This window comes from Cylas formicarius, unplaced genomic scaffold (assembly GCF_029955315.1).
Source record: "Cylas formicarius isolate icCylForm1 unplaced genomic scaffold, icCylForm1.1 PGA_scaffold_6__28_contigs__length_40554024, whole genome shotgun sequence".
Taxonomy (NCBI): Eukaryota; Metazoa; Arthropoda; class Insecta; order Coleoptera; family Brentidae; genus Cylas; species Cylas formicarius.
The window spans coordinates 9,256,103-9,280,775 of NW_026844347.1; the positions used below are offsets into that span (position 1 = coordinate 9,256,103).

The 24,673-nt window shown below is 33.4% G+C and overlaps 2 protein-coding genes across 3 annotated transcripts in view; both read right to left on the reverse strand.

Annotated features, from left to right (window-relative positions):
* The window catches only part of LOC132704037 (leupaxin), a 92,806-nt gene that overhangs the window by 62,677 nt on the left and 5,456 nt on the right, over window positions 1-24,673 (reverse strand). The window contains exon 1 of one of the 2 annotated variants that reach the window (XM_060673664.1): window positions 14,435-14,579. The exons of the other annotated variant lie outside the window; for it this stretch is intronic. Within the exon in view, the coding sequence (XP_060529647.1) occupies window positions 14,435-14,489 (55 nt within the window). The 5' untranslated portion in view covers window positions 14,490-14,579. Of the gene's footprint in view, window positions 1-14,434; window positions 14,580-24,673 lie in introns of those variants that run through there. 2 annotated transcript variants of the gene reach the window in all.
* Window positions 6,669-23,242, reverse strand: LOC132704039 (UPF0489 protein C5orf22 homolog). Its single transcript, XM_060673669.1, has 2 exons — window positions 18,583-23,242; window positions 6,669-10,716 (listed from the first exon to the last, which is right to left on the reverse strand). The coding sequence occupies exons 1-2, from the start codon at window positions 18,665-18,667 to the stop codon at window positions 9,605-9,607; spliced, it is 1,197 nt and encodes a 398-aa protein (XP_060529652.1). The 5' UTR covers window positions 18,668-23,242; the 3' UTR covers window positions 6,669-9,604.

Sequence of the window (24,673 nt, forward strand, 5' to 3'; positions counted from 1 at the left end):
ATTTGTTCAAGTTTCCCTATACCTATCTCGTACCGTCTCTGAAATAAAAGAATATTTTCATGATTTTTGCGTAATATCATCATTGAACACCGCAATCTCGAATGTTTCGCGCGTAGCCAAAATGAACTTCGTAAAACATTATTTTCATTAAACTTTAGTTACTTTAAAACCATATTGCCCTTTTTTGAAAGTCAATAATCAATCATTCAAGACTGAAGATTCCTTCCTGTCAAATTCAAACAAAAAGTCATACCTAGAAATTATAGAAAATTTGAACAATAACGGGTCGAATATACAAGGTGTGCTATTTAAAAAATCTCAATAAATTGATTCATTCTAAATTGTATAAAAATATAAAAATAAAGGGTTTCCATTTTTAAAAAAATAACTTTTTACGTTTTTTATAATTTAATTTTGTACTTCATGTTTGCTCATATTGAGTTATTAATTATTTTAAGATCAAGTAAGTAATTGATAAACTGTAATAAATATTATAATAAATTGCTTGTTATTCAAATTTGAATCATATGCAATTTTTTTCCCCAAAAAGACGTAGGAATTTTTAAGGATTTTCTTGAGTGGTTGCTATTTATCCATGAGTATAATAATAATAAGATCGAACATATGCTGGAAGTAGTCTTCAAAAAGATTAGCATTCATCACAGTCTCCAGTCCGTTTTGATTGGAATACCAGTAAACTACCACCGACAAATCCATTTTTCCTTCCAATGCAATTACTCATCCTTTACCTTTTCCCGAGATGCTTCCAGTGGACATCCTATCCGTCCATAAAAGTTTGCTTGGCACTTTTTAAATTTTTATTCTGCCGTGTCTTAACAAAGGTATATCCTTAATTTCCCAACATTCGCCCAGATAATAGATATCACATTACATAAACATAAAACATCTCGGTACCGTTAGGACATTTCAGTTCGAAATCAGAAAGTTTAACTTTTAACTAGATGTAAAGCGGTATACCAATTAAGATATTGCAATAAAAAATATTTTCGAAGAAACTTCCACAGGCTACTATAATACTTTTTATAAAACTTCTGGATTCCTCTTACGTCGGTTTTGCCAAACATCCTGTTGGCTTCTTCAGAGCTTGACTGAAACTGGCTCGCATTTTACTCTGTATCCGCTTTTATATTTTGAGGGGAGCGGAGCTAAATGAGGGGCAGAAACACCGTCTCGGAAAACTGATTCCCACTTCGCCACTCAGGTCTATATCTGTGCCCCTCATTTAGTTTTTCACATTGAGAATTTTTAGAAAGCGCAGTTTTACTAATAAATTCAGAAACAATAGTCACTTTCAAGAACGAACTTTTCCAACAACTACCGGAACGTAACTATAATTATAATTACTAAGGCACAGGTAGGTCAACTACTTGTCTGTGCCCACTACGCCTATGGAATATGGCACAGACCACTAAAGTTCAATAATGAACTATAAAACTATCTCTCTCGCATTTAGAAACGAACTATATATATATATATATATATATATATATATATATATATATATATATATATATATATATATATATATATATATATATATATATATATATATATATATATATATATATATATATATATATATATATATATATATATATATATATATATATATATATATATATATATATATATATATATATATATATACAGTGTGTCCAAGATAAGGATGCACAGCATGGGGATCTCGGAAACTATAAGAGATACAGTGTCGTTTAAATTAGACAAAAGTTGCGCATTTTGATACCGAACAAGATCCCGTTTTACAAATTTGAAAATTCCAAGCCGTTCCGGAAATATCCGAGAAAAACCGAAATATTGCGATTTCGTTTTTATTATTTTTTAAAGCTATTTGAAAAGATATGAAAAAACGGAAAACACTTTTCCATTGGCACTTTTTAATCTCTTCAAATTGACGTTAACAAATTTTCATTACAGCGTTTCGATTCCATGGAACCACCATCAACTTTGATTTTTCTTATGGGACGGAAAAAAAGTACACACAGTATTAGGTTGTGCTTTTCATTGCGAATTCAACGATGTACGATACAATACGGTTACTTATGTTTTTATCCAGAAAAATGGCTTTTTAATACATTTCTAGTATTTTATTGTAGTAGGCCATGAGATCCGAACGATGAAAGGCAAAAGAAAATGGTTGACAAGTTCGAGTTAATGTGTTTATTTATTTACTAACTCTAACTGTTCATTTAACATAACAACTAAATCCAACAAGTTAATGAAAAACAAATTCTATAACAAATGTTCGAATAAATGACCTCCATTTTCTAGGCATAAGTACGCCCGTCTCACGGTAGACTCCAAAACACGACTTAACATTTCAGGAGTAATTTTATTAAACGCTGCTCGTACTGATTGACGTAATTGTTCCTCGTTGTCAAAACATTCTTTGAATACCTCATTTTTTATGTTGCCCCATAAGAAAAAGTCCAAGGGAGTTAAGTCCGGGGACCTTGGAGGCCAAGGTGTTTCACTGTAAGTCCCAATGTATTTTCCATCAAACCGTTCAGTTAAATATTGGCGAACTTCTCTGGAGTTATGGGCTGGGGCACCATCTTGTTGGAACCAGCAGCCTTGCACAGCGCCTAGCGGTAAATCATCTAAGGCATCTTCTAAATCGTGCCTCAAGATGTCAAGGTACCGCTCGGAAGTTAAGGAATTATTATAGAAAATAGGGCCTATAATCTTGCTACCAAAAATCCCACACCAAATATTAAACCCAAAGCGAACTTGATGTCTGGATAGTCTATTAACACGTGGATTTTGTTGCGACCAATAGTGTGTATTGCGCCTGTTATAAATACCGTTATTGGTCACCATACTTTCATCAGACCAAATCACTTTATATGGAAAATTAAAACTCTCATCACACATCCTGGTATACCACTCACAAAAATGTCTACGTCGTTCGTCGTCACCCGGTTTTAATCCTTGACATATTCTGAATTTGTAAGGCTTAAATTCATTTTTCCTTAAAATAAACTGAGCTGTAGATTTAGCTACCCCATTCTGGTCTTCAATTTCTCTGGTAGAAGTTTGTGGATTTTCGATAACAGATTGTAGAACAATGTATTGGTTTTCTTCATTGGAAGGTTTTTGTCGGGATAATGCAGGCTTCTTAAATGATCCATATTCTTTCAGATTAAATAACAAACGCCGAAAAATACTCTTGTCAGGTTGTCTCCGCTCTGGGTATTTGTTAGAATACATACGCTCGGCTTCCACACAATTTCTTTGGCATCAGATGTAGCAAGACAGCATATCACATTTTTCTTCGTTTGTAAAATTACCTCCCTCCATTGTAGAACAAAATAAATTAGAAAAAGACAACAACAATAAAAATACAAAAACAATAACTAAAGGAATAAACTTATGATCGACTGATAACAAAGACAAATAACATTAATGTGTCATTGAAATTGACTGGATGTCATTTTGTCATGGCCTACTCCATTTAAATGCTGAAATGTATTAAAAATCCATTTTTCTGGATAAAAACATAAGTAACCATATTGTATCGTACATCGTTGAATTCGCAATGAAAAGCACAACCTAATACTGTGTGTACTTTTTTTCCGTCCCATAAGAAAAATCAAAGTTGATGGTCGTTCCATGGAATCGAAACGCTGTAATGAAAATTTGTTAACGTCAATTTGGAGAGATTAAAAAGTGCCAATGGAAAAGTGTTTTCCGTTTTTTCATATCTTTTCAAATAGCTTTAAAAAATAATAAAAACGAAATCGCAATATTTCGGTTTTTCTCGGATATTTCCGGAACGGCTTGGAATTTTCAAATTTGTAAAACGGGATCTTGTTCGGTATCAAAATGCGCAACTTTTGTCTAATTTAACCGACACTGTATCTCTTATAGTTTCCGAGATCCCCATGCTGTGCATCCTTATCTTGGACACACTGTATATATATATATATATATATATATATATATATATATATATATATATATATATATATATATATATATATATATATCAACATCGTTTACAAACAAACATCTGCTTTGTTTCAGCACCAACATCAGACAGGCCATAAAATTGATTTCGGCACTTGCAAACAAATAGCTAATATTCCTGATTTTAGGACTAGGATTATACGAGAGGCCATCGAAATAGAAAAGTCCGGACACCTCAATACGAGAGACGACGCTCTGCATTTACCCAACACGTGGAGAACGATAATCAAACAGCAGAGCCATGCGCAGCAGCCAACGGGGACATCGCAACTACGATCGGGCGAAATTAACAACGCGACAATTCAGGGGGCGGAGCCACCTCCCCCCACGCACAAGCAGCACCGTTACCATCTCCGGCGCAGAGTATAAATACCGCACGCACCGCCGATAACCTCCCAGTGTTCGAAGTGTTTTCGGAGCGCGAGCAGTGAAGATGCCAAGTGAGATTTTGGCGAAACGTCTGCAGGATTCCAGTCGGATGCAGGATTTGCAGGATTCCAGTCGGAGTTCAACGAGCGAACGGATGATATCCCGGAATATAGTGTCATCACTATATCATTTCTACAGGATCAACCGAAAGAGACAAAAAAGTGCAAATTAAAAAGTTGTAAGAATTTTATCAAACTTCAAGAATTTTTGGTCGAACGTGTCAAAAAATTGGGAAACGTTAAACTTTGACACGTTCATGCTTTTTTTGTATAAAATGGTACATGTTTGAATAATTCTTAGAAATTTTGTATAAACTGCTTTGCATATAGACTGATTAGCGATTGCCCGTCTTATTTTTTCTTCTAACATTTGGATTGTTCGGGGACTATTAAGATAGCCCCATCAAAAGAAGTAAAGTAACATCTGGGCTATTTCATGGAAATCTTAATGCCTTTCTAACGAAAAGGGATATCTATCGCAAAACAAATTGTTGGCTGGCAGCATATTGTGAGGACCATACCAAATACACATTTTACCGTAGTAGGGCCACTGATTATCTAATTAATCCAGATGACAAAAGCTAACAGAACTAAATGAATTTTATGCCACCCTCGAAAATAACTGCATCAGGATTGACCTTTCAGGGGTTCCACTGTGTCGTCATCGTAGTAAAATATTTTTTTTATAACTTTTTTTTGGCATTATGTCAGAAAACGCCATCTGGTGGCAAGGTAAATAATGTAAAATCCTGCCATCAAAATATAATAATATCTTCAAGTCTTCCTCAGGTGTTTCTTTCCGTTGTTCTGATTTTTCGATTAAGTGTGTTTCATTCAGTGATTTTACAGCATTTATTGTTGTCGGACGAGTCTTCTATCTCTCAGTTTTAAGATCTTTTATTTATACTTTAGGTTGATATAAAAATGCTAATATGGAGTTTTCATTGGAGCGGCTGATCCTTATTTGACTAATGAAAAAAAGTTATATCGTTTTTTTTTTTTCATAAAATTATTTATTTTGCTTAGGAAGCGCCATCTAGTGGCAAAGCAAATAATCGCAATTGCACTACGACTGATGTATGTTTATTAAACTGCGCTAAGCCTTTTTGGAGTTATTAACTTTTATTTAAGAATATGTTCGAACACCCCTCACCACTTTTATTTCATGGATAGAGAGCAACTGTTTTCAATTTCAAACGGGGATTAAAAATCAAAATGCCAATTAATGCCCCTGGTGAACATTTATAGAGCCGTCCGTTCCATTAATGCGCTGCGGGTATTAGGACGTCCGGTACAATATAAAATGTGATTTATCTATCCTTTTCTGTCATTGTAAATTATGCAAGATTTGAAAATCATTTCGAAACAGGTGTCTAGCATCTATTTAAGATTCGATTAATTTGCAACTCAAGGCAGAACAACAGCTATTTTTATAAAGTAGATCAATGTTGGACGATTTGATTTGGGTTTTGTTGACCAGCATGTTTTAATTTAGTGGGACATATTAAAATAGTAGATTTTCTCTGCAAAAATGTATATTACTGGTAGAGAGTTTTTGAGAAGGTTAAGCGAAGGATTAGTGAATTAATATAATCAGAAAACAACTTTTACAATATAAAAAAATACAAAGTTCCACAAATGTGCATTTCCCATGCCTAGAATATACCACTACAAAGTAGGGCCACGTTTATTAATTATATTTATATTTAGTTAGTTGTCAAACTGTTTGTTTTAGCTTAGCATTATAGGGCGGTTTATCTTAAAATTTTGAAAAGTCTTTAAGTTTTTACTTGCATTATTATTGACAAAATTTATTGGACTGTAAAAAACTATTTGGAACTACAGACGCTTGTTCTGACAATAGACTCGGCAATTGAAAATAGAATTTGGAATGTTTGAGTGGTTTTCATATGAGTTTTTCAAAAAAATAAACCACATATTCCAGGAAACACTAACAGCAAATAAAACAAATTAAAATGAGGGTTTGTCATTTGCAATTCTAAAAAAATACTATAAAAAAGTGCGACTTCTTGATAAAACCATTGTCTAACCCTAACGGTACAATTTTTTTAAAATTTTTTCTATAATTCGTTAGTACTGTTTCTTAAAAGTCTTTGTCCATCTGGAATTTGTTTCATTCTTACAAATTAAACAAACTTAAATAACTTCTGTGTTAATATTACATAGTTGTTTTTCCATTGTCGTGTTTCGTAGTCATCTTCTTGTTAAGTTAATAGCAGTGTAGCATTTTTTAATAAACAATATATTTAAAATATCAACACAGAGCACTAAAGCAGACCCCAAATGTACAACAAACGCTTTCAGTCCGTTTCAGCGGTAACGAATCAGAAAGGAAAAAAATGACAAAACACGTTTCGCCATGTGCAGTTGCCAGTCCAGTGTAGATGCAAAAAATTATCTGTCTATTAGCGAATTTAATTGCGTTGGTGACACGGGTGACACTAAACAATAAAGCATTATTCCTGGCTCTGTTTGTAGCGTGTTGTGTGAGAATAACGGCCCAAGAATGGTGAAATATATATATCTTACTTAAATTGTAATGCGGACGTTGGTGTTTAGCCTACTTCAGAGACCGATTAACTCAAAGGATATTTTTGTATTGTAACTTCAAGCTAACAAAGAACTCATTGCTGCAATTTTCTGAAAGTGTGCTACGCAGGATTCAAGACGTCAATTCCTACATCAAAGGCAGTTAGGCACTGATTCGCGAACGATACCAAATATGAATGCTACGCTGCCTTTCCAAATTTTACCTCCGAATGAGCTTGACATTTTTCCGTTACAACACAAACAAAAGCCAAAGTTAATCACTCTGTTCTTCGTAGTCGCAAATTCGGCTAGTCGCAACTGATTTTTTCTTTTAAAATACCGACGACGATATTTTAGTCGTGCTCGGTCGAACAACATTTTGAAAAATTTGTTTATCCATGTAATCCACCGGCATGACTTGCCTCAACCGCACAATTTTGTCCTAAGTTTCCGCGAGGTTTTCCTCAACTGTCAACTCCTGTGATCCTGCAAATATTTACAAACGTTTCCCAAATATTCGATTTATTTTTCTTTCTTCTTCATCTTTCTATCATCAAGATGTCGAACTTAACAATTCTCTGGTTTTCCAGATCGGATTTGTTCCTTTACAAACACTCGTGTGTGAAGTAGTTCCCTTTGTAATCCGTGTCTAATGGTGCAGGTCCATTTATGTTTACCTACTGTAAAACTTTGAATCGAATCTCGAATTTGCTTGGTCCACTTCTTATACTCAATATTTTCGAAATGGCAGACGTAAACAATATCCAATTCCTAATACTTACTTGAAGCAGGAGTATGAGAGTCGAGATGGATAATCGTCGAATCTTTCCAAAGTTCTGGAAGAAAATGTAAGCTCCATGGCACTTAATTGCCATTCATGCCGAAATTTGGCAACAGGCTCTCTATCAGATTGTTCAGCATAGAGAAGATCTTCGACACTTGATAAAATAAGCAACCATTATGCACACGTAAGATTCAATTTATTTAGGTTTAAAACAAATATTTCCACTACAGACAATAAATAATTAATTCTAAATTTCTCGACCACAGACATCATACCTGTGCTAATGGGCAAGTTAGAGTGTTTAACAAATTATTTTTGTTTATTATGGGCGATGTCACAATTCAGTGAGACCTCTGTCGGGAAAATTGTTAATCTGCGTATGAAGGAAGCAAGAATAACACATATTTCGCGTCGTGCAGTTGCCATTCCAGTTTAGACGCAAGTAATTATGTGACTATTAGCGAATTTATTCTTCCATGGTGACGCTGCAAACATGGCAGTGGACGAACATGGCCATTTTAGTTTTAAAGCTTTGACCGGCTCATTCTAACTAGATAAGTGACGATAAAGCACTATTCGTGGCTGTTATCATTTATTGCGGTGTTATGTTGGTGGATAATGGTCCAAAAACGATGAAATATATATTAACGTCTTTAAACTGCAACACTGAAATCGGTGTTTTGAAGAGGGCGAAACCATATTACATTAAAAGCGTGTGATTTTAATGTGTTCTACTCCAGATATCCATAATTCAAAGGATATTTTTGCATTATCATTTAGAAGCTAACAAACAAAGTTAAAAACAATCGTTGCTACAGTTTTCTAAAAGTGAGGTAGGTAGGTAGGTTTAAAGAATACAATTTTTACATCAAAGGCTATTATGATTAGTAGAGTTAGGATTTTATGCATTTTATTATTAGGAATATCAACCCAATATTTTGGATATACCTGTTCTAGAACGAAATAATTAGATTAAGGATATAAAAAAATTACATATTTCGCATAAAATGTTAGTTGTGCATAAAGTAAATATTGTGTATTTTTTTAACATAAAATCCCATATTTTTGACCCATTCATTTATTACTGGGATTTTCCAAACGGATAAGATTAAAAATTAAATGTATCTGCAATATTCTGGACTTTCTATTTATAGCCTTCAAATCCCGTTACCTAAGAATTAAGCCCTCGTCCCTTTTCTTGTTTGACGCTTTTATCTAATGTGATTTTAACAACATCTTCTGAAAATTATCACTGATGGTGCTTGTGATTGAATGAAATACATCCCTCGTCTTCATACGTACTTTCGAATTTTTCCAAGCTTTTTAAACATTTTATTTGCTGTCCAAGCGTCCGAACGTAAAAAAAAATTGTTAAAGCATCTCTTCAAGTGTAATTTTTTTCATTGTTTGACTACTCTTTCTTTGATTTTGAGTCAACAATATATGTAAAAAATAAAGGGCATAAAAGTACATAGATGGTAGAAAAAGTATATATTTGACATATTTTTTGAAAAAAAACAGACATATTTATGCGCATATTTTAACCATTTCTTGCATTTCGTGCATAAAAATCCGAACTCTAATGATTAGGATAATTGTTATTTTATGTTTTTATTTTAATATTCGAGACTGGGATGAATTCGCGAATGAACGATACCAAATGAACCATGTATTTTTTAAGCAATATCAACATAGCAACACAACGTGAACAACATGAACCTCATATATGAAAACTACGAAACCATTTCAAATTTTACCTCCGAACGAGCATAACAGTTTTTCTGCCAGAGGTCTGATAGAATTTTCAAATCGCCAATACAATCGAACGTCAAACTTAATCACTCTGTTCTTCGTAGTTCAAATTCGGCTCGTCGCAAGTGAATTTTTCTTTTAAAATACCGACGACGGTATTTTGTATGAGCGCCACGTCTTCGCTGGGCGTGTAGTCGTCCTCAGTCGATCTCGATATCGTTACGATAACTGGCGCCGTGGGCAACGCTTCTAAGAAATTTCGGAAAGCTCGAAACATGATTTCCAACTCCGTTTCGGACGACACGTGATGCGGCAACTCCGAATCGTCACACGTGCATCCGGAATCGTGCACCAAATCCCACAAAATTTCTTTATCCGTGTAATTCTCTAGCATGACTTCCCGCAGCTGTCTGATTTTGCTGTACGTTTCCGAAGGGTTTTCCTCGACGGCCAACTCCCTGTGATCCTCCAAATGCTTAAAAACCTTTCCCAAATATTCAATTTGTTTTTCTCTTTCCCGCGTGAACCGTATCACGTCTCTATCCTCTTTCGATTTCGGAGGTGCGATACGATAAATATCCTTCAAACGCTCGTACAAATTCGCCTTATCGTACATTTTTTTAAACGGATTACTAGTGCTGAAAAAATCCAAATCGATATCTAACACGTAAGGAGCGTTGTACTTTTTGCACACGTCACTCACTGGTTCCAAGTTGTCGATTTCGTTACTGAGTTCTTTTCCAATCGTCACGACGTCCAAATTAATAACTCTCTGGTTTTCTAGGTCGGATTTGTTCCTATACAAACACTCGTAGATGAAGTAGTTCTCTTTGCAATCGAGTTTAATGGTACCGGTCCGTTTATCTTTACCTATCGTAAAATGTTGACTCGAGTCTCGAATTTGCTCGGCCCACGGCGGTTTGATCCAGATAATATTGTCGAAATGGCCGGCGTACGCGGCCGGCAAAATCCAATTCTCGATACTTACTTCTTCGAACAGTTTGTCTTTTTCGAAGACCGTATCTGCCGGCATTTGAGGCACGAGCATGTCGGGATGAGAGTCGAGGTGGACAATCGTCGCATTGTATAACGGCAGATGCTTCGATCCGATATTTCTGTAGATGAACGGTAACACCTCGTGGTGATACTCGACCACGTAGATCGGAATTTTAGCGTGTTTCTTCAACTTAGCACCTGTTGATAAAGAGAAAAGTTTCCTTTGGTCACGCAGGAACGTTTATATATTATAGTAATTTTCATTTCACTACCGTGTAATATATTTATGCAATAATACAACAATACCATGGAAGTTAAAGAATTAGTTCATCGCCTTATCGCCTAGTTGAGTTGGCATTGAACTTGGGATAAACCATATTGCTATAAGATAATATAGTGGCCCTACTATGATAAAAATTGCAGGTGGTTATGATTTTATCGTAAAGAAGGTATGGATCTATTGCGCATGCGTCACCCTCCAACTGACTGAGTTGCTATATTGCCGTAATTTTTCTGGAAAATTGATTAATTTTTATAATAACGCAACAACATCCTCTGTGCCATTGTTGCTTTCATTTTTGGTGTCAATACCTTCGTACTGTACTCACAAACTTGTATAATTTGTGCTTTCACGAAATTATAGAAAATGTGGCAAATAAATAAAAAGTGATGTCTATAAATTTGATATTTAATAAACTGGAAAACAGAATTCCTTTCATTTTTAGGTACACTTTAATAGCTACGAAGGATGTTTAAGTAATATGTTTTAGTGTACAGGAATTACAGGAAATATAACAAAGCAATTAAGCTACAAGTTTAATTTTTACTAGAACAAGCATAAGAAATATCACTTGTCAATTATTATAGGCGGTGCTTCTTGAACATTTTTTCAATTAAATGTTTTATGTTTAAAGTCATTTCAATGGAGGTTAAGCCAATTAGTTTATGAAAACTAAGGCTTTACGCTGATTTAGAAAAAAAAATAGATTATACAAAAAAATACATGTAGAAATTGCATCGTATCTACACTGATGCCGACGTGGGTGCTGCTTTTTTGCACTGCTTTTCCAGACCTTTTTTGCCTGAAAATTTAATAGGATTTCGACATAATTTGAGGAAATACTGCCAAAACAATGCCGCATCTGAACATCCATGATCTATCAGCGGCCATGTTGTTTTGCTGAAAGCCGCAAGGTCTTATGGATCACACGTCAGAATTTGTCAGAGCTGCCATTGGTTTAAAACGAAATTTTAAATCTCGCGCATGCGCACGTTGAACGGACCTACTTAAAAATTAAAGCGTTTTTGGAATAAATTCATTCAAATAACAGCTTAAGCAACAAGGAAGCTTCAAGGGACGACTATAAATTTGACCATCAAACCTTTTATTAAAAATAATTAATAATTCAAACAACCCTCCATTATGCCATCATGAGAATCATTTCTAACATTGCTTACTTGATATTGTGAAATCCGTCACATTCTAAGGAAATAGCGTTTTGTAACTGGTCAACCATTTGACCTGGGCGGCCAAAGGAATCGGCACCTTGGGCCAATAATATTCCCGTTAAAAGTATTTCTCAAATACTCCCCAATTATGGGCGGCAAAACCATCCATCTGGTAACACATTTCCCGATCTTGGGAATAAAAATGGCCCAATAATATTAATAATTTATTTTTTGTGAGGATTATCAAAACGATATTGTCTTGGCTCCAACATCGACAGTGTTGAATATTTGGTGCGTTGTTGAGTGTGTGAATCCATCAGTGCAACAAATATTTAAAAAAAAATTACTATCATTATTTGTTTTGTAAATCATTTTCAGAACAACATGCTACTCTTCTTCCTTCGTCGCCTTTCCGGCGCTCTTGGTGCTTTTCGTATTTATAGGAAAAACATTTGCGTTTTTTGTTTTCCTCCACATGCAGTAAAACGTTCAAATCTCTATTGTGCCTTTCATCTGCTCTATTATCGACGTTTTCAATTATTTATAACGATACCTTTGGGCTCGAATTGGGTAATAATACGTTTAACTATTAAAATCGAAGGTATAATTTTCGCAGGAAAACATTTCAGACACTCCTATAAGACGTAATACCACTTAATTATGGTTATATTTTCTTCAATTAAGCTTTAATTAAAGCACGATTAATAACGTGTAACAATCACAAATAAAAATATTGTTACTGTCACGAATTTTCGTGTGGTCATTGTCAAATGGTGTGATTTATTACCTAAACTATACAAATTTTGACGAAAAAAGATGTTTAGATGAATTTTGTAGAACTGACACATGAATTTTATTCTATGCCTGCACCACTAAATAAACAAATCAATCAGATCTATATTTTTCAGTGCTGGAATTATTCCATTTTCCGCACCTAAGACTGCAAGACAAGCAAGTAAATGTTTGCGATAGCGTTGTTTGTTTGATCTAATGGTTGCAATAATGGTGTGTTACTAAGAGAAAAATTTTGAAATTCGAGTTATCTGTAGATAAATTTATTCTCAGACCCATGGCAAGTTGCATTATCTACTAAGAGACGGGCTTTTGCGGGAAAGTTTTTAGATTCGGAGTGTCGAGTTACTGAAGATATGAATATATCATTATACCAGTCGCTAAAAATTGTATAAGTTTACTAATCATTTACCAATCATTTCATCTCTCTATCAACAGCGGATTTTTCAAAATTTGTAATACTAGTTTCATTGGGACGCTTATATAGAAGAAACCAGTTTAGTCACAATTACATATTTGTTCAAGCGCACAACCATTTTCAGCAATATCATTTTTAACTTTATTTTTAAATGAATTAGCCAGCTGCACATTGCAAGACATATTCTCTCCAGAAACATTCATCCATCACTTGCTACAAATGTTTACTTTTTTTTTCCTTTCATTTGGAACTATATCGTTTTATTGTCGCCGCTTCAAGAACCAAGAAAACCCGGTGTCATCGATTCACACTTCTAAATTTTCTTTTACTCTACTTATTGTAGATTTACCAAGTATATTCTGATTCATATTTTATAATTGAATTTAAAGCACAAAAATATTAATTAGTTAATAAACGGAAACTAACAGAATACTGGGAGCACAAAACACAGACATATTCCAATAACAGATATTTTGGCAATTTGAGGTTATGTTGTTACAAAAACATATAAACATTTTTTTTAAATATCGTTATTCACCTCAGTTTTAATTGTTTTAAATTTTAATTTATTAATTGGCATTAACAATACACAGCAGAAAAAAAAAAAGAATATAAAGAGTTTATTAAACATGCAAATCAGTAACCACCAAAAGACCGAATTTTATTTCTCATTTTTCGCGACAAAGTGCAACAGTGACAACAAAAATCCAAAAGTCACTTTTCTTTTTAAAAAAGTAGAATCCAGTGGCTTTCTCACATTTCTTGTAAAATACACATATTTTAAGATAAAAGCTAAAGTTATATTTTATTTTAATGGGACATCCTGTATGTATATATTTATTTGTAAAATCCGCTAAATATATTTTTTTACATTAAAAAACACAAAATAATAAACTTAAAAAAGCTGTTCACACTGATTTCCACGAGCTGCCAGACATTTTTCGGTTAATTCACGAATTCTTATTTGGGAATTTACGAGCATAATTGTCTAGAAACCATTATTTCTTGAAAATCATGGGGAATTGATGTTTAATGTTTTGGCAGCTTCTTGTCATACTGGCTCAGAAAATAAACTATAATATCCCATTTATTTGTTTATTTATTTATTGATTTTTCGGATTGGTCATGAAATACCATACTTAAGTCATTAAATGTTTTCCTAGAAACACAAAGCGCAATGCGTAAAAGTATCCAATTTGGCGCACCCTGTACACTTGCCACACAGGCATAAGTTTAAATAAATCGGCTCGTACTCACTTTTTGCTGCCGCTATGTCCGCGTCGCTTACCAACTTGCTAAATTTTCTCACCATTTCTAAATTTTTCGAATGCACTTATTGTCAGCCGACACCTCGAAAAATAGATTTTCAAATTCCTATCGCGGATCACGTTGACATTCTGTTCGAACGTGTGTTTCACGGGAAATTGTGTCAACCATTTCTTTCACTTTTTTAACCGAAGATAGTAATTGAATACGTAACAGATGCATGGGTGTACCCATTGGCGGCAGCAGTAGAAGGTTATTCTCGTTGTATACGAGGTATCTCATTGAAGCAGCGAAATAGCACGGTTACCTCATTTAAATGTAGCAAAATAATCCTATTTTTACAAAAAACCATGATATATCACTTGAATAATTGGTCTATCTAACCTTTTGCTATTTATTCGAAACATCAGCAAAGAACCTTGGTTTGCATGGAATTCTGCATGCAGCAAATTATTTACAGGAAAGGAAATAATTCTGCATGCAGCAAATTATTTACAGGAAAGGAAATAATTTGTCATCATTAAATAGATTTTCCGCTAGATAAAACTAGGTAAATGTGATCATGATATTTGAACTATTTTTGGCTTGGGGCATTATTTGTCCAAACGGTCATTCGAATATCAAATAATCTATTGTAAAATGTGTCTCAAAGTATATTGCCTCGGCTTTTGTCGAACCCTCCCCAAAAAATAATTACGACCTTCATACCTACTATTACTGGGTATGGTCTGTTCATAGATATAAGAAAGTGACCAATTGGTTTTGAATGGGATTATCCAAGGGTGGTCATTAACATACAATGCAACAAGATTATTACCTAAAGTTTCCGAATTTAAAGTCAGGTAAAATTGTGGTCCGTAATAGAAAATAATTTTATACCTATCTGTGTTTAATATTCTTTGGTTTGGTATACTATTTAGTTATTAGTAGTTATTAGTAATCATTCTTATTTCGTGTGTAATACAGCGTGTGTTGAATCGTGTGCGAATTATGCAAAATATGTGCAAATCTAGTGTATCTCAGGAGATGCTCCCGCCCAAATGTAGGAAACACTATTCTATTGAGACTAAGGAACAACATTTATTTGACTCTCACTGGACGTGGTGCCAGAAAGCAAGCATTTTTAGCACATTGACGAAAATTCCAACATCAACTGTATGGAAAATTGTGAATAATCCCATTTCAGAGAGAAAAAAAAGAAGCGATGCTGACATTTTCTCGAGTGTAGATGAAAGTGATCAAGATATAATACTTCGTAAAATTTACCAGTTATATGAGGAACAAAGCGTGCCTAGATTAGATATCTTAATTAGGAGGCTTGAAAAAGATGAAACCCGTGTTAAATGTGGCAGAACTACCTTATGGTAGTGTATTCAACACATGGGTTTTAGATTTTTAAAAAATGACGAAAGGCAAGTTTTAATGAAATCTTTTAGAATTCGGAAAAGGCGCCTGGAATATCTAGAAAAAATTAGGATTTACAGAGAACAACAAAGGCCAATTATCTACTTGGATGAAACCTGGTTCGACACTTATGATACCCCGGAAAAGGGTTGGGTTGACTCAACTGATAAGTATAAAACAAACGCGCCATCAAAAAGAGGTAAATGAATAACTATTTTGCATGCTGGCTCTAAATATGGTTGGATTCCAAAAACTAGTTTCAAACATTCCTCCTAATGGCGTCATTGAAATGGACAATGCAAGTTATCACAGTAGACAGTTGACTAAAACCCCTTCCTCATGTGACACAAAACAACAATCCAAAACTACATGTATAATAACGACATTTATTTTCCCAAAGATTGAACATGTTTGGCACCAACTGTAACAATGTTTTTCCCCGTGTTAACTCCAATGTCCTCAAACTTATAGAAACCGAAGTTTTTAACATCTCTCCACAAAGTTGGGCAAATTCTGTTAAACATATAGAAAAAGCAGAACAATCGTATATCCATATTGCAAATAATATAGAACAAATAATAATTAGAACAGGCGACGATAGCGATAGTGATACTGATATATTATGTGAATAATTTTAAGTAATTTAAGTAGGTAATAAAAATAATTTGTAATTTTATTTTAGATTTAAACATAAATACATACATAAATAAATAAATATTGTTTAGTATCTTTGCTAATAAAACCACAAATAATTAAATTCTAAGCAAAGTACGGACCTGTTCGGCCATATTTCATTCCTATAGCTTGCCCGGGTCTTTCCTTAATACGTCTCAGTTAGTCACTTTCTTATATCTATGAACAGACTTTAAACTCAACAACCAATACGTTATTCATAGGTAAGAAACAAGCTTCTTACGCCTTTAACACTAATTTTTCCATTTATTCGTACATCAATCAAAACGCTGTCAATTTTCTGACATAAAAATTAACATTATGTTTTATTAAATGCAACTTCCTGTATAGGATGTAGAAAACATAATTTATTCATTTCACATTTCAATTTTATCAAACAAAAAATGTTTTTCAATTTTTTGCTCATTATGAAAATTGACAACTACTAAAAATAAATAATAAATAAAACTATTAATAGGTCAATTCTTTGAGTCAGAAATAGTGGCGTATTCAGATTCTCTCCATAAATTTTTCGTTTTTCTACAAATGAATACATACATTTCATACTTTATATGAAAATTATATTTGTCGGACCTAAAAAAATGTCCTTGTTGAGTCCTTGGTTATTGGTATCTGCCATGAAAAATGGGTGTGTTTATACAATAGTGGACAGTTCGTCAGTATTTACTAAAATCTTTAAACAAATTAATTATATGAACTTAAATGAACTATTTAATATCTTATTTTTTGACATTATTAATGTTTAATTTAAATATTTTAGACTACATATTCAAGGGACATCCTGCATATATTCTGAAAAAAATTGATAAATTTACACTAATTTCAGTGTAATAAATAAGACACTATAATTCTAGAATGCAAAATAAAATTTAGCTTAAACAATAAATCGGCAACTTTAGGAAAATATACTATAAATTAAAGACATTAATTATATTAAGCAATTTTAAAATAAATGTTATGCGTTTTTGTTTGATATTCTGGTATGGTTTATCATTTTATAATTCTCGTAATTTTGATGATACCTGCACAAAGTTAAAGATTGTTCGAAGATTCTTCAGAATAAAGTTTAGTAATTAGGTTCGATGGTTATGGAAATATATCACAGCAAGCTATAACAAAAGTGACCTGAAAAATTTTAAAAGCATTAAGAAAAGTTTATGCTTGGGACTCGTTAAGTGCTAGTATTGCAGATTTAATTAAAAAATGTTAATGACACGCCAACGAAAATTTGGAAAAATTTGGTTAACTAGTTCTCACTGTAGAAAATTCCTATATTTCCAATAGAAATAAATTGTTAAAGCCATTACAATGAATTTAAATGAAGATAGCGACAATAACACACAGAACAGAAAATAATATAAATCTGGGTTTAAGTATATTAATTATAAAACTATTATGTCAATATATTGTTTTCTTTCCGCACATCTTTCTACATTTCTCATTGGCAGCATTTTTATTGCCAAGCCCTCCTGTACACAATGGCCCCGTCACAGGGAGTTTTCTAGCATGCAAAAAGCCAAAACCATTTACCTGTGAAAGCACTATACAGGGTGGTTCCTAATGAATGCGCCAGAAAGCCATCCTGAATTAAACTCTTCTTTAGCTCTCAAAACTGTTAAGTTCTTTTTAAAATATGGGCATGAAAGCTTGATTTCGAGAGTTTATTAAGCAAAAGAATAAACCCAACAAAACTCATTAACTTTCTTGGTAAGGTTCCGTTACCTTTATAATTTTGAAAACGGAGTATTTTGTAGAAACAAATGTAGTATACCTTTTTTGCTTAAAAATTATCACTCTATCTCTATCTTCAAAAAATAGTAAGGGAATGGTACTAACAAACATGTTATAGCATGGAATCAGAAATTATAATTCGTAACGAAGGCCCTCTACAGATTAAGTGAAAAACTAGAATTTAATCGTATTTGCTATATCGAAAAACCCCGAATCCAAGAGCCATAGAGAAATGACAATTTCGAGAACCAAACTTTGACCAACAATTTCTGTAAAAAACATTTATAATAGCCTAACAAACAAAAACTTACATCCTGGTGACGTCCCATGCTTTAAGGTGCACTCGTACGGATGCAGCGTGCCGGGGATTACCTTGCCGTACATCGACCTATCCATGACGAGAACGCTTGCGGTTCGCGCCAAAATTCGAAACGAACGTCACGCGACCAAAATTGCAAAATCCGCGTCGTCGCCGTCAAAAACCGAAAAATTAATCGAAGTTGGCCGGGCGGATCGGACCTGATCACGTGTCACCCGCGTTAGAAAAACATACGGTTGTCGGCGGACATTGCACGACACATTTTTGTTTTTTGTTTTTTTTTTTCGAAAATTAATTTACGCCTGCGCGCGAGCCTTAACGGATTTAGAACGGCGCGCCGTTCGACAGTAATAATGGTTCGAAAATACGAGTAGAGGAAGCCTCGGTGGACGATTCAAACTGCCAAGTCGAAATAAGCGATACGCATTTACAAGGTGAGCCATTCGCACGCGACTAGGCTGCCGATATAATGACAGTACGATGTTTAAAGTGACGTCATTGGGACAAAATGTACGAAGTTACCATAAGTACAAGGGGGGGGGGGTAATTAGTTCTTAGATTGGTACACCACCAACAAAGATTTACAGCACCAGAAGAACTCACAAAGTAGGAATTTGTAGTAAAGAAAAATTTAGCAAACAAGAACCCAAAAACCCAAAAAATTTCTATTGGCTAGCTTAAAACTTTTGGTGGTCTTGAGAGTTTAACTGATCGAATTTTTCAAATCAGCAATTCAACGCTTGCTAAACAAATTAAGTATAATGGAAGAGAAGTCAGGATTGACCAAAGTAATAATTATAAGTAAATCACGTGAACCTCCACCAAATGAAAAAACAATGAAAAAAATACCTTGAAACTTGAGTTTTTTCAGTAAAATAGAAGCGTTCAAAATGTGGATCTTAGGGAGCATATGTTACGAACTACGAAATATTCAGAAGAGCCCAACAGGAATGGTTATTGCTAATAATCACCAAGGTCGTTAAATGCCGGCTTTTTACACTAATAACGGAAGATGAGAAGAAAATACTCCCGGGTTAAGAATATCTGACAATGCACTATCTTAGATGATCACACCCTGTCCGAAGCTGCTACGGACCGAATGGGATTGGCTGAGATTTTATCGAACCTTCACTAAATGGAAATGGAACCTTGAGAAAAAGAAAAAATTGTCAAATTTCGCCATTGGATTTTATAATAACCCAAGTGGCATTATTCCGCTCTCGTTTCTCGTGCCAGCTGGATAAACGCCTTTCCAGCTAATTTTCTTGTCAGATTAGATTTAACCCGGGTTGTCTCGCATTGGTTATTTTCTTAGGAAGGACAAATGTTATCGAAAATAAATGGTTGGACGTATGGTTGTATTACGTTGATAATAAAGATCGATGACGTCACTTTAAGCTTATGCTAAGAACAATGCGAAAAATTATATCGTATGTATTACTATTCAATATCCTTATTGATTGTGCAATATACATAATAACGAATTATTTATCCAGAAAATCTGAAACAGTTAAATTTCTCAGCAGTCGTCAGGTGACCAGGTCTGATGGTTTAATTCCATGATGAGGTTCCGTACCGGCATATGACATATTCCACTTAAGACTTAATATTAACTACCAAGTAAATCATGATAAACAATATTTTCGTAGAAGAAAACATTAATTGGTTATTGCTTATTGCCAAATTTCCATTTACAAATGCGTCGAGTTTTCCAGGATTAGCCGATATTTAGAGTAAGTTTTAGTTAGGCTTTCCTATGATGTGCAGGGTGTTTGGCCAAACTTGGTAGATATGTAGCCACCCTATTGCTAATATATTTTTTTAATAGATCTGTATCCTAAACGTAACTTGTCATAATAAGTCACAAACTCTACCGAAATAATGAATTGTGAACGGACATTGCCAAATATAAAAGATATTACACATAAAAAAATCTGGGACGTTTATGGCACAGCTCTAGTAATGAAATATATTCAAAACGGGTCTATAAGCCCGCTAACGAATCCTTAGCCAAACACCCTATATAGAAATATTTAGAGTACACATGCCATAACGTTTTTCTTGAGACCTGGGCCCTAGTGCAGCAGGCGACTTTGTTAGTACTTAGCACTTGGCTTTATTTGAAAAGTGAAAAATGCGTTGCACCTGAAAGATTATGTGACTTTACAACTTTCTTGTACTTTGTACAATAGGGGCAAAAGAGTGGAAAATTTTAAAAAAACCCATGACTGCATGGAGTTAAAGAGAAAAGGCACATTCTATTTCGATCTTTCGCAGGCAACAAATGATTAAATTAAATATTTAAATATTTCTACGAAACATTTCAAAAGTTAAATTAGTCTGGCAGTAGCTGCTCGATCAGGAGATTTTTCTGGATTACGTTAAGCCACCACAGCAAGGTTTTAATGTTCAATTTTGTGATTAAAATCATCTTCAATATCTTGGTGACCTACATTGATAGTCACATATATTGCATAGGCGCTTTTTTAAGAAAAGGAATCCATCCAACGAAACAAAACTCTTCATCGCATAATTTCTTCACTTAAAAAAATTATACTTCTCTTCATTTTAATGATAAGTTTATCCTTCCAAAATATATGTTAAGCTTGTCAAACAATTTTATTGGCAAAAGAAAGAAGTTTATTTGCCATTTATGTTTGAAATACCATACGACAATTAATAATAGTAAAACGACTTTTTGTGGTTATTGCTATCATCGCCACATAATCTGAAATCATTTCCCCCAGAGACGGTTTAAATTAATATTACATTATTGTTCCAAGAGCTTGCGAAAGAAAAACGAAGTACAATATTTAAAAAACATATTGCTGCAACTTTGAAGCAAACTATTGTATGTAAGTAAATCGGAAAAGGAATTGTAGTAGCTTTATAGCTATTCACATAAGAAAACGAGGGGTCAGTTGGTGTTTAATCACTCGGTAGAAGATCGCTCTATAAACAGGCACCTCCACCCAAGTCAATTACAAATTTATGACATTGGAAGCCAATCTGTTTACGTAAGATATATCCCGCAATTAAAAAAATCCGCTTTTAGCTAAACGATTATTTTTAGAATTTTATGCTCAACATCGAACACTGCGTGTGTGTATACAAATACATACGTTATGATGAATAGGACTGAATGGTGTACATATTACAACGGGTAATTAAAAATTCGTGGGCAGTATTTTATCTCTGTTTTTGCAATTAATCTGTATGCCCTCACGGTTTATAAATAAAAGCAAGAATAGTAGTTTATATCAAAATTCTCCTACTGGAAGATGTTATACATCCAAAAGTTTGATAGTCCACACTTTAGTCACGAGTTTGTTTTCGAATGTTTAATGAACGAGTCGCTAGAGGTTTATCAACGTATTGCTTACTATACTTTCTTGTGCTTTTTTTACTCTCTACTTTAAAATACCCAATTATGCACTGATTAAGTGTCCACATCATTACCTACGGTCGGCAGAAATTTCCGATAATTTGGGAAATAAACGTCAGTGAAAGACTTGATTCATTTTAATAAACTTGAAATTGTTTTACCGCATAACTCACATATCTTTATCCTAACCTAAAATATGAATGAAAGAACTTAAAACTAAAAAAAGTTAAATGTTGTGAAAAAAATTTTGTTATTTGTCTTTATTACTTTTTCTACAATACTTCAAAGTGCACAATAACTGATATGACTGCATGTGAACCTTGGACGTTTTGAATAATTAATTTATTACCACTTATAATTTCAATAAAAATTAGGTCTATTCAACTAACCAAAACTAATCAATTGTTATAGACTATTTTTGTTAATTATTCAATTAAAGTAATAAAACGCGTCGATTTCACTAGGCACTGGATTGCTACAAGCTCCGGTTTCAATAAGAAATTTGCAATGCAATAAACACACGCACAGTGAGACAATTCAGACGAATTTTAACTATTTAAGACGAGACTTTGACAATCGGCCCATAAAATATGGGTAGTGTCAGATAAAAGCAAAATGTCATGGCGATCTTGATAATTAGGAATAAATTATTTCTGTCAAAGGAGATGTTTTATGTATTCCTAAAATGGCTTTCCACATTTTGCTACTAAAATACGTGAATAGCTAATAAAATTGGTGTTCAACATTTGATTAGTAATCAATAAAAAACAATAAAGATAAATGACAACATTTTATTTTTATTTTAAATATTAGAATAATAAATTTTAGAAAATAAATTTAATTATTGTCTTTGCTAGGACACTCGATACCATTTAGGGAACATATTAATGGTATATAGGAATATTCATCTTTCACAAGCTCGTGATCAAATTCATTGGTCAAACTACTCCATGTCCTCCATTTTTGCATAATTTTGCTTTCCTAATTTTGCTATTAGTTTTTTTGTTATTATTTTTTATCACTTTTCCAAGAGAAACTACAAAACGTGCAATGGAAGGCAATCGATCTTTGTTCTTGCCAATGAGACTATTTTACACAAATTATGCTACGAAAATATGATCTATCGGAAACACAATCAATGTCCACTGATAAAAACACACTTTTAAGCTCCCCTAAATCCACTATCACATACATACAACAGCAAACTCCCAAGTTAAAAATTTCTCGATCTACGTTACCACCCAACAGAGACGCGCAAGGTTCGAATAGTTACTGCAAATCATATTTTTAAGTTAAGACATTAGCCAGATATAGTTTAAAAAATATTAAAGCGGCTATGGCCACTTTCGTACATTTCCTTAAAAGGGATCGAAATTGTATAACCAGATTGAGTAAGGCTATATAGCGACCCGATTTCTTTAAGTACATAATTATTTTAACGAACATTTTGTTTTTATTATATCGGATATAGAATAATATTAATAATAATTTTATTCAAGTTGCATATAATTTTTAAAAGCTTGCGGGAAAGAACAAATAATGAAATTAGTCAATGAAATTTGAACAAAGTAGAAATCAAATTATAATTAGCAATTTTTTATTGATTTCACTTTTTTTTGGTCTAGTATACAGGATGGTGCAGTAGTCATTATTATTATTTAAATGTTTCAATAATTGCTCCATAAATTGTATAAGGTTTTTCATAAAAGATAAATAATATATACAGGTAGGCGTCGCTTGAGCCAGACAGGACGGTACATGTGAATTGTCTGTATGCCTGACATTTTGTTCAAATGTGCTAATATGATTTGGTGTTTTCAAAGGGTAATTTAGCCCTAATAGATAAATTATTAGCAAAGAGTACTCAAAAACATTTCTTTTAATATTTTATCCAAATTAATCAATTATTTTTTATTTCTAAGTCAGTTTTTACATGTTGGTAGCTATAGTGTTGGGAATGGTCAATTGACCACTTCTTAATTGACAAGTCAAATTCGATCAAAATGTTTTAAATAATGTCCTGCAATTGTAGAGTCTGTCAAGGAATATCTGAATACGATACTTGGCGTTTAGGGAATCCCAATAAAAAATGTCCACTCTATTTAGTTCTCAGAACGACGTGACGGCAACGTAACGTACAATATAAGTAAACATAAATAAATAAATATAAATTTGATTTTATTTCTAAAATTATTTTCTGTCAATTGACCGGTCAATTCCACAACACTAGGTAGTTACTTACCCACTAGAATAGTTGCAGATAATAAAATTGGGCCATAAATGTAAAAATAAATAAATAAATAGGTAAATAAGTAGGTGCCTTTTTATTATTTTTTTCTTTGAAAGTTTATCTTTTTGTGTATTTTTTTAACTGCTTTTTTTTAAACTTTCCCATTTTCACTATTGATGTATTAAGTAGTAGACGTAATTCAATTTTACCCGTAGGTACCCAATTATAGAATTGAACTTGTCTCAATTTATTATCAAAATAATAGTTGTGCTAAGGACGATGCTCGAATTTTTAATGCTATTCATCCATAGTAAGAACAAATAATAAATAATAGACTCTTATATGGGTAGGTTAATTCAAAAGTTTGAAGCTACTGGGTACGTCTTTAACACCAAACACCAACGCAGGCGCACCCTTACAAAATTCAGCTTTTAGAAAGGCAGAAATTTTCGCGAAAATGCTCCTTAG

Coding starts and splice junctions, on each gene's coding strand:
- LOC132704039 (XM_060673669.1), bottom strand. CDS start 18,667: ATGGATAGGTCGATGTACGGCAAGGTAATCCCCGGCACGCTGCATCCG. Junction 10,717..18,582: donor GCATGGGACGTCACCAGGAT/GTAAGTTTTTGT, acceptor CTTTATCAACAG/GTGCTAAGTTGAAGAAACAC.